Source organism: Henckelia pumila, chromosome 2 (assembly GCF_033568475.1).
Source record: "Henckelia pumila isolate YLH828 chromosome 2, ASM3356847v2, whole genome shotgun sequence".
In the NCBI taxonomy this organism is placed as follows: domain Eukaryota; kingdom Viridiplantae; phylum Streptophyta; class Magnoliopsida; order Lamiales; family Gesneriaceae; genus Henckelia; species Henckelia pumila.
In genome coordinates, this window is record NC_133121.1 from 25,475,928 (window position 1) to 25,489,221 (window position 13,294).

The 13,294-nt window shown below is 36.6% G+C and overlaps 1 protein-coding gene across 5 annotated transcripts; it reads right to left on the reverse strand.

Moving 5' to 3' along the window:
- Window positions 1-452: 452 nt before the first annotated feature.
- On the reverse strand, window positions 453-10,522 carry LOC140879591 (uncharacterized). 5 transcript variants are annotated; one of them, XM_073283370.1, is made up of 8 exons: window positions 10,132-10,522; window positions 8,649-9,933; window positions 6,326-7,673; window positions 5,509-5,788; window positions 3,403-3,510; window positions 3,053-3,331; window positions 1,752-1,895; window positions 453-1,054 (listed from the first exon to the last, which is right to left on the reverse strand). In XM_073283370.1, the coding sequence occupies exons 2-8, from the start codon at window positions 9,871-9,873 to the stop codon at window positions 866-868; spliced, it is 3,573 nt and encodes a 1,190-aa protein (XP_073139471.1). In that variant the 5' UTR covers window positions 9,874-9,933; window positions 10,132-10,522; the 3' UTR covers window positions 453-865. The 5 variants fall into 5 exon arrangements, with proteins under 5 accessions (XP_073139471.1, XP_073139472.1, XP_073139469.1 ...); XM_073283371.1 differs by having other exon boundaries at window positions 6,326-7,583; window positions 10,127-10,522; XM_073283368.1 differs by having other exon boundaries at window positions 10,127-10,522.
- Between the last annotated feature and the right edge of the window lie 2,772 nt (window positions 10,523-13,294).

Here is a 13,294-nt window from a genome sequence, read left to right on the forward strand (position 1 = left end):
TGGATACCTTTCTTTAAAAATAAACATAAATTCGTCGGAAAAATTAAAAACATAAATGTAAATATTTTCTTCAACTCGAGAGTTTTTGATATACCGTACCAAAAATACCGGTATGAAAAAAAATTCATACAAGTACCGATACTAAAATTCCAAAATTTTGGCATGAAAAAAATTCATACTTATATTGTACAAATTTCGAAAAAAAAAATCGATATACCGACAAAAATGTTTGTATATCAAAAAAAATTCAATATTTTATCATGATAATTCGACATTTTGATACGATATGTCAACCCTAAACTCGAGTGCCGAAATGTGTCAATTTCATGCATCTTATTTGATTATCGTCTGCTGCCAAAAACTCAGTAAATGTTTTGTCTATTAGTTTCCAAAAAAAAAAAAGAAAGAAAAGAAAAGAAATTAACTATTCAAGAAAATTTAATGAACCCTTTTCAGCAAATCATTCTTCTCTTGGCTTGGCCAGATTAATACACAATTCACAAGACAATCAAAATTGGACAAGTAGCTATATCACAAGCAACTGTAACCTAAACAATCATCGAACATCCTGTACAACACCACTGGACTCTTGTTTTAGCCAAACAAAACGAAGAACCAAAGTACATACCGGCTGAGATAATGTCGCAGTCATTATATGTAAGAATACAATTTGATCGTGGGGAAGGTAGAACGACCCTTTTCTCTGTTAAAAACCAATCGCACCACATGAAGAGCTACTCGAGACTTCGACAACCTCGTTGAAGATTGATTTGACACTCAACAGCAAGTTTGCAGCAGGTTCTTTAACAATCCGAAGAATGCACTAGAGCAACAAACCACGATCCATCAAAGAATTTCATGTTCTTCAAGATGATATTGGCTCATATGGATATTGTAGCCATGGATGCTTTAAAGCTTCTGATGCAGAAGGCCGTTTCTTTGGGTTTATTTCAAGAAGGTGAACGACAAAGTCAATGAAGCCTTGATCTCCCATCGGCAACCGATGTCTTAAGGATGATTTTTTTGGTATCAAACATTCCAGTCTGTTGGTGTCCTGAGGAAGATAGAAGAGTTGAGATTATGAATAGCGAACAGCAGCACAAAGATGGTTCATGCATTTAATAATCGAGTGAACAATCAATTTCGAGCCCCTCAGAAACTTAAAATAGAAATGCTTTTGAATTTAAATTCTCTGGTTATTTTCCTTCTCAAAGGCGCCAAAAGATAAAACGCCATTTGAACACCCACCAATTAAATCATGACCATTAATACACCAGTGGATCAAGGTCTGCTAGTACTTATGTTGGGTCAGCAGCACAGAAGGATTTAAATCATAATTTCTCCAAATGGTATCCAACTATCCATTTTAGAAAACAAAATAAGATAATATGGTGCACAATGCACTGAGGTGAAGAACAATGCAAAACCCCTCAAAATAATTTCAAAAATACCTTCATTTGCTTCAGTAATCAATACAATCCTGTACAAGTGCAAGTTGTCCATTTTAGTACATTCAGGGAGGGGGTGATAAACGAGGCCCGAGGGATTGGATCCCTGGACCTTTCCTCAAATTTGAGGAGAGTGATACCACTGGCTCTGCAGCGCAAGTGGTCCAATTCTTTTGAAACAAGTAATACGGAAAATGTCTTCATACCACCACATATACATTATTAACATATAACAACAATTATTGTAACAGGGAAGAAATTTGAAATAGAAAAAGATGACATAAATACAGACTAACAGGTTACCTGGTTCCTTTCATAAAGCATATGGTTTTTAGTGAAATATTTGCATGTGTCTCGTCCTTTCGCAAGCATCTCTTGGTCAATCGGCCCAATGATTCCAATTACGCGAGCAAGTAAAGTGGCAGGAGAATCATTCTGAAAGAGCACCTGTATGATGACATAACTTTTATATTAACTTTAGAGTTCCAAATAGACTACAGAAACATTTCTGGCAGCAAGATACTTGAGGAAAACCGTTAAATGGAGAACATGTCACCGGCAATGTTGTAAATGGCAGGGCGGTCAGTGACCCCGCCACCGCCTCGGCTTTCTAGGCGGTTGAATTTTTTTAGCAATATTTTATAGGTAATTATATATAATCATGCAATGTAATTACAAATAGTCATAATTTTTTATGTAATATATGTAATTAAATAATGTTTATGCATAAAGAAATTTTATACGATATAATACAATCTAAACAAAGTGCAAATAAATATATAAATGCAAAGTAACAAGATAATTAAGGTGGTGGCTGATGGCTGCAGCGGCGGCGAGCGGCGAGAGGCGGTTTGAGACAAGTGGTGGCTGATGGTGGACACTTGAAACCAAAAGTAAATACAAAAGAGAGTGAGAGGTGTTTTCATTATATCTAGGGTGCTTAAAATTGATTGAATTTGACTGGTTTTAAATTTATTTGACTTTGATAGTTGACTGAGATTTTAAAATCATTCACCACCTCGGCCACCTCGACCGCTTCCTCACCCGCCTCCGCCGCCTGCTTACCTGCCTCGCCCACCGGATGGCCTCGGACCGCCTACTGAGAACACCTTAGACAAAGGCGGGGCCGTGAAGGGCCGCCTACGCGGCTGCCTCGACCGTCATTTAGAACACTGGTCACCGGTATTGAGGATTTCGATGCATGAACAGAACTTAGATTCTTAATAGTCTGCTCAATTAAAAGAAAAATGAAAGACAATTGTAAGAGAACATCCACACACAAACAAACAGTATCTTCTGCATTTAAACCTCCCAACAACAGATGCCGGCACCAAAAATTTTGCTAATTATGGATGGTGAGAATTTTCAGAAAGTAGAGAAACTGCTATCTGCAGCATTAATTATTGTAACAGCTTGTAATCCAATTGGAAGGTTGGGGAAGAAAAGTTCAGAGAATAATAATAAACCTAGATTTAAAATTAAGCTATGAAGAATTATCAGGACTCATAATTTCTAAAATAGAATTATGATAGAAAGAAAGCTCGAACATAAAAAATAAAAAAAAATGATCAGAGATGAATAAGTGAACATAGAGGATAACTTACATTTCCAGTGCAAAGTTCAGCCAAGATGCAACCAAGAGACCAAATATCAATCTTTTTATCATAAGGAAGTCCCAGAATAACCTCTGGTGCACGGTAGGATCTAGATTGAACATATGAACAAAGATTATCTGTTTCAAAGCAACTACTTCCCAGATCGATAACCTTGACCTCACATCTACTATAGCTTTTCACCAATATATTCTCAGGTTTCAGATCACAGTGTATGAGGCCAAGACTGTGCAAAAATTGAAGCGCTTCCAAGCACTGAATAGTAATTGACTGCACATCAAAGTCATCAAGTTAGAGAGGAATACTTCAGTAAAATGCAAGTGCATAAACAGGCGACAAACCTGCAGTCTTGGCATAGTAAAATAGACTTCTCCACCAGATTCTCTGTTGAACTTGTGAAATTCATACAGGTTGGCTTTAAGCAGTTCACATACAATTAACAAATGTTCCTGCATAAACAAATAAATGTCAATAGCCGTGCACACAAGACATATATCCATTTGATTTTTGGCCCCTACACCAAGAAGATGATTTCATGTGCTGAAGTAAATATTACGCCTGCCACATAAAGTGTTAAGAAAGTATTCATACTATTCCAGCTTGTCTGAGCTGAACTTAAAATGAAACATGAAATCTTTTAGGTTGCGCCTGGATATAAGGATTTTAAAATCCATGAATATCAAATGTATTTTTTTTTTGTTTAGAGAAAACCATAAATTTCAAATCCATCTCTTTCATGTTTATATAGTATTTCATGTTAGTTATGATGGATTTTAAATTCACCCAATAATGTTGTAATTTCAAATTCATTCTACTTTATGTAAATAATATATGTAAATAAGGTATGAATTTAAGATTTGATCTACTGTTTCATTGTTAACAATAAACCTATAATCTAAATCCATGGATTTGAAATCCTTCCATCCAAGCACAACCTCAGATGTTTTAAGTTAGAAGATAGCCCCTGGTTCAATACTATTACAATTTACTGTAATCTTAAAAACAATGTTCCAGACACTTTGAAGCTTGATCAGGCAAGAGATCACAAGTTAACTTCTGCTAAATGCTTTTCATTAAGACATTTTTGCAACGAATAACTTACAAAGTAGTTAAAATGATACTGTCATTACTGTAATACAAACAAAATATTTTTCAGTACAGAACGTAAATTGAGCCCATTTCACAGAATAGCAGATCAATAGGCAATATGTTTTGCACATGAATATTAGGATTGGAGACTGCAATAGACCAGAGGCCAGTACCACATGCAGATAACATACCTTTGAGGTAAAATGCATCCAGAAGCAAGGCAACATCACATGCATTTAAGGCTACTTAATTGCAGTTCATGATTGAGCACATAGCACCAAAAAAGTGTCTCACTTAATGACCGAAAGGAGATACTTTAGACAGGAAAAGTATCTTCTAATTTTGTTTCACAATATAACATCAAAAGTTACATTCGCATGCACCGACAGTGAATATACACAAAACAATCAATGAAAATTTTGCAGCCATGCAACCACGAACACTACAAGAATATGGTCTAACTGCAGTACATCACATTTCTGAACACAATGAAACTTGCTTTGAAAGCAGCCATCACAAATTAAATACACCAACATCAAACACAGTAATTCATCCCATTTGCAGTTTTCTACTGATGCTGTCACCTTTTTCTTCAGCTTGTCCTATTTAAAGTTCTGTTTTGTAAAAGTGGAAGCTGGGGCAGTTCATGTAAGACCCGGAACAGCTAGTTAATCGTAAGATCTTAGACTACAGTGATCCCAGCTTTTTTGGCAATCAAGTTGGCTTATAAATGAGTGGATTGGAAAGAGGACTGCAAAGTAAAAATAACTTTGAGGCGCACAAGTCGGCGCTCGTAGGTTCTTGAGGGGACATATTTTAACAAAAAAGGCAAGTACTTGTCAACCAACTCCCCCTTCATGTTACTGACCAAACATGTAGTAGAGATGGTTCAGGATCCAAGTCCACACAATTGCCCATAGGACATCATTAATGAGATGCCAAACGATACGGTTAGACAGGAGTATATACGTCATTAGATCCATTATTCATGACAACAGATGTTTATATTGTGATGCAATGCTGGTGTCATCAAAAAATCTAAAGGCTGCAAAACTCTTTAGCCAGAAGACAGGACGTGGCTACGCACTACCAAAACATTTCTAAAGGATTCTTGATTCTTCTGGACACACAGTTCTAATTGCTTTTATTATTAGGGAACATAAACTCAAGAGAAAACTTACTTTCATGAAGAGAGTAAAGAGCGAAATAAAGTTAAGAATGTGCTAATTGAGAGAAAATAGAGTAGATTTAGCATTCAAATGGCAGATCCAAGCACTTGATATTAGTTTAGACATACTTAAAAAGGAGAAAGTAAGACAGTTACAAGTGCTGAAGTGATCAAAGAGATGCAGACTTACTCGATAATAGAAATAATCGTACAATCGAAGAATATGATACTTGTCAGCAGGATCATGTTTATTCACATACTTGAGAAGCTTTATTTCATCAAGGCTCTGATCAAAGAAATCTTTGTTGTTTTTTATGATTTTCACACAAACATCCATGCCAGTGTGCAGGTCATGTGCCTGAATCGCTTTGCTGAATGCAGCTGATCCAAGATACTCAGTGACATGATAGCGACCGGCAATGACTGAGTTTAAAACAACATGAAAGTTTTTGTCCTCCTCAAAGCCAGTTCTGAAAAAATGCAGAAAAATAACTAAGGAAACATCTCCCAGCACCAAAGTTATACGTAGAAATTGAAAAAAAATTGATATATAGAATGCCATCAATAGGCAATTTTAAAAACAAATACACAAACCTAGTGGAAACCTAATGCCATTGAATAATAGTGTAACTGCCTAACAGAAGCTAACTTCTCAAAACTGAGATCCAATAATATATGAAATCAACGACTCTGGTTGGACATACAATTTATCAGAAGTTTTAAGGATTCACTTAAACTACTAACCAACTTCGTAAGATGCAAAATGATACAGCAATAATATTCCACCTTGGCAGGAACCGATCAACAATGAATCTTGGGGCTAGGGACCAGGCATGGAGGGAAGAAAAGGGCATAATTATAATGCTTTGTTCCATTTAAACAAATCAATTTGCTTGCAATGACCAGCATATAACCAATATGGATGATGAGGGCCAGGAAAAAAATAATAACCGAGTTGCCCAAGTATTCATATCATTGTATGATCGACAGATGAAAAAGTTACATGCCTGTTTTTCCTGTGGATAATCTTCAAATCGAAGGTCTCAAACTCCTCCTCCTGTGCTTTGATCTGATTCACTTGCTCTTGGACAGCAGCAGCTTCCTCATCCTCCAAAGATGCCCCAGGATCTTCTTCTCTTGAACCTTCTGTTTTTGCATCCTTTTCTTTCTTTAGATGTTCCCTTTCAACATAGCCATAATTAGTAAGGCGTGAAGGACTAGAATTTGCTGATTCACCAGCATTAGCATAGGTTCCATCCCTTGAACTCTTTTCTGGTGAAGAATCACTGCTTTTCCGTCTCCATGACAAAAACATATCATCAGTACCCACCGCACAATCTTCAGGTCCATCACTGACAATGGTGTTGCCCTTACCCTGTGAAGATTTACCTGAGCTTGTACGCACCAACTTCCCATCTCTAGGAGGAGGAAATGAGAAGTTCCTATCCATATGGTTTTTTGACTGCAAAAATGCACTCTTGTCATGATTCTTTGAATGTCTATTAGAATCATGCTTCTTTGTTACATATGTCTCTATATTACATCTTCCGCCCGTATTCTTTTCTAATTCATGCTTCAAGTGCCTTGATCCACCAAAACTAACATCATCATCCTGAAAATACTCTATGTCCCCCTCACTACTACCCCCAACAAAACTTTCCCGCACTTCACTGCCTATGTCAGCAGCATCACTGTTGATTCCGACACCAATAGATCTAACTGAACCATGTTGATCATCATCCAAGCATACATCATCTAGATTTGGTCTGCTACAATCGTCATTAACCTTCCCATCTCTTAGCATTCCGAGTTCATTAGTCTGGGTGACAAAGCCCTGCCACACAGGTTCTGCACGCAACAAATTCAGGTCCATCTCATCCATCAACTGTCCATCATATTGAGCAGCCAAGTCATTCTTACTGCTTCTTTGGTATATTTCTGCCACTGACAACACAGCACGATCATCTGAAGGTACAGCAGGATCAACATTTCTTGAACGGGGATACTGCTCCCCAGAGAAGTAAGAATCCTCTGCAAATGACTGATCATCTTCATCATCTTTGTTTGCTCCCCTTTCTTGAGGGTCTGGAACACTCCCATGTCCAGTACCCTTTTCATTGTCGCTCGGGTAATCAATTTCGTGGGCCAAAAACCAGGTCTCATCTTCAATAGGTTGTCTTGTATAGCCATCGTCGTCGTCGTCGTCATACTCATCAGAGTCCCAGTACTCATTAGGATAATCAATGGATTCACTCATACCATCACCTACGGTTGCAAAACCAGAAACAAAATCAGAAGTATCCTCGGTAATCCCTTGACTCACAGAGAGCCAACTGCCTCCTCCTGGCCTTTTCCCTATATGTTATCATTATGAAAAATAACAATCAATTGAAAACCTACAGAACATTAACTTCAGAGGTCACTACAGAAAAATCAATAAAAGAACACAAGACCCTAAATGACCCGACTGATCAATCATTAAAACTATTGATCCCAATCATTTTAATATTTCTTCACTTTCTCTCAAATAGGATCCACTAACTGAATTTGTACCAATCCGACGAAAAGAAAATGAGGGGACTGACTAAAGAACAAAGAACAAAGAAAAACGAGCAGATAGAAGATAGAAGATGAAAGGAAGTTTCAGAAGTGCTACAATTTTCTATCAATTGCTTTTGGCAAATAATTTTTAAAAAAAAATTGAAAGAGTGTACCCAGAATGGACAAGATTACCGATAGGCCCAAGAGAAAATTATATTACTTGCTCTAATTTTATTTCTACTTATACATATCAGACATCAATAGGAAAGAAAAGAAATCACTCCACTACACATACCATAGTAAGAAAAGCAATCACTCCACTACACATACCATAGTATGCTATCCGTAACGTATTTCATGCTAATAACCAAAAATATATGGATGTCAAGTTTTTTAATAATAATACTATAAAATATCACGCACAAACCTGCTGCAAATATAGTGTGCTCTGCACATTGTCAAAAGAAAATTATCTAAAACAATGACATTTTAGAAAGTTTTTGGAGACTTGGACTGATCTATTGGGAGTCACGTCTTTTGTTTCATGATGAAAAACTGAACCAAGTAGCACACATCTCCCATATAGTTCATTGGAAGTGATTTTTTTCGATTTAACAATAAATGCCGAACCCTATTTTCAGATATTAATAGCACAATAAGAATGTAATTTTGTATTTTATTGTTTTTCAATATTAAATTACAATATAAATTGCAAAGATTAGCATACTATGCCAAGAGTAGTAAAGATGTGTCCATCAAATAAGCTATACATTGAAGTTATAGGAAAACCTGAAGGATTGATTTCTTGGCCAATAGGTACATCCAGAAATGACCCTACGAGATAAGCATTATCAGCGTTCAAAATCTTTAGGACTGGTTCGTTACGCTCATACTTCTCCTCCCATTGAATATTGAAAAACTTATCTTCTGACTTCAGTCTCACTGGTGGCAGCTTCGGTAACTCTTCTTTTTGGTATCCGGATGCAAGATATTTTAATTCACCAAAATCTTTTGGCTCTCCTCCCTGTGTCTTTCCAAAGTACATAGTTCTTCCCACTTCATCCACTTGCTCCTTGATTGCTGCCTTAATGTCATTAGGTTCAGCAATCCTTTTTCCCTCCTTTTTATTGACCACAGAAACACTACCATAACTGGTCGAAGTATCCCCATCTGAGAAGGGGAAAACAGTTTTGACCGAACAATCTTTCCAAAGCTCTGAATGTGGATGGGTGGATGCATCACTATGGAGCCGGGAATTATTTATGAGACCAGTTTCAGAGCATGTACAGTCTTGTTGTTTTCCTTGATCAACTTCCTTAAAGTCACTCCTCTGATGCTTCCATTCTACACAAGCATTACGAATACCATCAGGAAAAGACATTCTCCTATCCCCAGAAAAGCTAACATCTTCCCCAGATCTTAAATTAGCATTACAGATCCCAAGCGTCTCTGTTGAATTCAACATTGATTTCCCAGTAACATGGAATCCCAAAAAGTTATCTTCATCAACACTTTCACCATAGTTTTGATGAGAAGGGACCGGACCATTGTAGGTGCTATGTTTCCATGAATATAAATCAAGTGTGGTGTCATCTACATCCTTGGAGAAGGTGAAGTTCTGATCAATTTTTCCAACAAACTCATTGACCTTGCTCTGTTCCCCAATATTGCAGACACTTCTTGAGTTGATCTCTGACCCATTTTTCCCTGTTCTGCACTCTACCTCTTTTACAATTATCTCCTTAGATGTCTCAGCACCATCCAAAATCTTTGAATCATTGAGAACCTCCCCATTGTGGCGAGAGCTTACAGCCTTTTGATCAAGGACTTTTCCACCATTAACTTCTTCACTTGACCTATCACCTAGTCTCTTATCATCAAGTGTAAGAGTTTGAAGAATTCCATTAAAATCAGATCTCTTATTCAATTCACTGCGCAAAGCAGCCTCTGCCCTTCCAAATTTATTCCTTTTCAGGAATTCTAGTATTGTATCTACAGAATTAGAATCAGCCATATACACATACACACTTCCAGCAACAACTAACCAATCACCAGAGACAGTAATCACCTGGCCCTGGAAATTAAAAACAGAAGGACGGGCAAAAAACTTAATATATTGACTAAACCAGTTTCAAACTACCATTCAAACTCATATCCATACTCCAATTACAAGAAACCCATACTGCCCACCGAAGGAATGCAATAACGACGAACACTCAAATCCCAACTAAAATACGGAAAGAAAAACGTACAAAAAAACTACGAACCATACTGTAAAAACAACATCACACTGGATCTCACAACATAAAAATGTCCATTCATTAGCAACCCCCTTCCATCGGTGTCCAGCATAAAAACCTCAGCAAGATTTCGAAACGAAACGCGCTTCGTCGAAACCCTAAAAATTCAGGAACACTTGCCGAGAAAACCCGAAAGTGAAGGAAAATGCCAACGATTGTCGTCCCTACAAACGAAATCAAAACTGAGAGAGAAGCTTACAGATCGAAGAATATGCCATACACGTCCCTCCTGAATCCGAATTAAAAATGGCGAATGTACATCAAACAAACAAACACTTGTTACAAAAGAAAATTTGCAGGCCTTGGCTTTAGGCAGGGAGTGTTATCGAGCCGATCCACTCCACTGTCACAATATTCGAGACACTATTCGAACTCGAGTTTGAGTTTGAGTTCGAGCTTATATTTTATTACTTGAACTCAATCGAGCAATAAAATATGAGCTCGAATTCGACCTTGGTTGTTGTTCGAGTATCGGAGCTCGTTCGAGCTCTTGAGCTTTTAATATATATATATATATATATTATAAAATTAATTAAATATTATAAATAAATTAATATATAAATATAATATAATATTATATATATTATATTTATATTTATATTATTTTTTAATATATATATATATATATGTGGCTTATCGAGTAGTTCGCGAGCTGGCATTGTGGTTGGGTATAATATTTTTGGTCAAAAATTTAGGATTCGGGTGCATACAACATAAGTACATGTAACTATGATTATCTAAGTCATTCATTTTTCATTCCAAAATCGATTATTCCGGTACTTACAAAATTTACGTGGAATTGACAATTGTAAGGAACCGAGAACGAAATGATTTTGATATAGTCAATGACTCTCACTTCCGTATTTAGTTATGATTTGCACCAATTTAAATTGAAAGTTATTTTTCATATTTAATCTTCAATATTGAATATCTATTGATTGATTTTAATTTATGTAAATCAAGTTATTAACAATAAACTTAAGATTTTCTGTGAAAAAATAAAAAAATAAGTTTTCGATAATTATTTCACTTTGCTTCAAGCTCAACAACTCGATCAAATTAGTTTGTCAGAGTGCTGGAGAGAAATGCAGATGCAAGAAATCCTTGTTGTAATTAGTCCAAGAAGCATATCCTTGCTCATGTAATAACGACGAGGATGTATATTCTCATCACTTATGTAAGGTCCAAATATCCACAAAGATTACTCACGATAATTTATTTAAATAATATTGAAAATTTTGTGTTGAAATGTTTGGATTATGACATTTTATACAAAAATGTTAGTTTTAATGTTTTTCAGGTATGAGTTTAATTTCGGTGACGAAGGGAAGCGAAACTAGCCTACGAACAAGGTTTAAGAATTTTAAAGTTTCAAATATGTTATCTGTGCGGTTTTTATTTTAAAAGTTGCGCTTGACATTTAATTTTTAAAGTTTAGAGGGAGTGAGAGTATTTTAAGTCAACAGGCCAACTTTCGGCCCAAGATTTTACTTCCAATTGTGCGTCAAGTTTTTCCTTCTTCTTCTCTCTCCCCTTCACACCGTCATCTACCCTATTCCTCCCCACCTTTCAAAAATCTGCGCACTCCAAGCTTAGAGATTTCTTGTTCGATTGTTCGTGTGAAAGCTAGATCGCATACCAAAGTCTGGATTTCTCCTTACTAACGAAGCAAGACAAGTTTTAAACGCTTTTGAAATCACCATTCAAGAATATAGAAATGTTGATATGAAAACCTGCATGTTGATATGCATGTATTGTATAATGCATGGTTTTTTAGAGATTTTGAATATCATGATGTAGATTCGTGAAATGTGAATCGTTCTTGATGTTACTTGTTTAATTTTTATGTCAAAAAAAGGATCACAGATGGATGAAAACTTAGGCTTTTGGTGTGTGTATTGGATACGCAGATTTTGACTCAAATCCTTTGAAGTCGAACATTTTTGGGTGAATCTTTTTCGGGTTTTTCTGAACTTTTTCATGCGTATGATCAAAAGTTTCAATGGATGAGTGCTATTGTTTTTATAAAAACACCGAAAAAAACACCAAAACAAGGCCGAGTATCACATAGTAGCACACATGCGACGCTGCCTGGTTTCCTAGGTAACACGCCGCATGCATGTTTGCGTGATCGAGCGCACGGGCGCCAGGGAATGCAGCAATGTGCGCTCGAGTGCACTGGGTTCTGCCCAAGAAATTTATTGACAAGTTTCCAAGGGTCTAAATTTATTTTTAAAGTCTTTTAAGGTGTTTTGAGACTTTTTAAGAGTTCCTATGCAAAAAATTTTAAGTTCTGATGTCTAGAACGGAAAGAACGACTCACGTAGATCGGTTTAGCTATGTGATGGGTTACACCTAAAAATTCAATTGGGCCTGAGCCCAATCATGAAGGTCCACTCAAAATATTTTTGAGGCCCATGCTAATTTAAATATAATATATATTTAATTCAAGCAGGCCCTAAATTCTACAAAAGCCCATAAGAGGATCAAGCCCGTAAAGCTCTCCGAACATTTATAAATAGCTCAAGTCACCTCATTATTAAGGTACACAATTTCTTAAGTACTATAACGATCTACTCTTGATTATTATTTCTTGAGTAATCACTGACTTGAGCGTCGGAGTGCCTTCGCCGGGAACCCTCCCGGCTCCTCTGACTTTGTTTTGTGATGAAGAAACAACTCACTGAAGATCTTCATAGGGAACATAAAAGGACTTGTTGATACTCCGGATTTTGCGAAAGCAACATCTTACGTACAAGTGATTTTTGGCTACATCAGCTTGGCGTCGTCTGTGGGAACTTGTTCTTTACGTCATTGAGAGCACATATTACTTCAAAAATATCTCAAAAAAATAATAACAATGGAAACTCACCTCCAACCATTACCCTCATCCATGAAGTCTTGACTGCACTAATGGAAAACACAGCCGCACTCGCAGCAAAGGATGCAGTTGCTCAGTATTTGGAATCCCGTAAGCGCAAAAGCACCAAGAAAAAGGTTCAGAGTGAGGGTTCATCATCTGGTGATCCTAATAAAGAAAACCAAAGAAAACTAATTCTAAATTGAATGACAAAGATGCTGAGGGGACCAAGAAAAATAATACTCAGAAAGACGGTGAAGCAAGTGTTCACTCAA

Bases quoted from the DNA above. Each gene is read 5' to 3' on its own strand.
- LOC140879591 (XM_073283368.1), bottom strand. The intron at 3,332-3,402 runs GTTTGTCGCCTG...TTTGATGTGCAG, and splicing joins TTACTATGCCAAGACTGCAG to TCAATTACTATTCAGTGCTT. The intron at 1,896-3,052 runs GTAAGTTATCCT...GTCATCATACAG, and splicing joins CTGAACTTTGCACTGGAAAT to GTGCTCTTTCAGAATGATTC.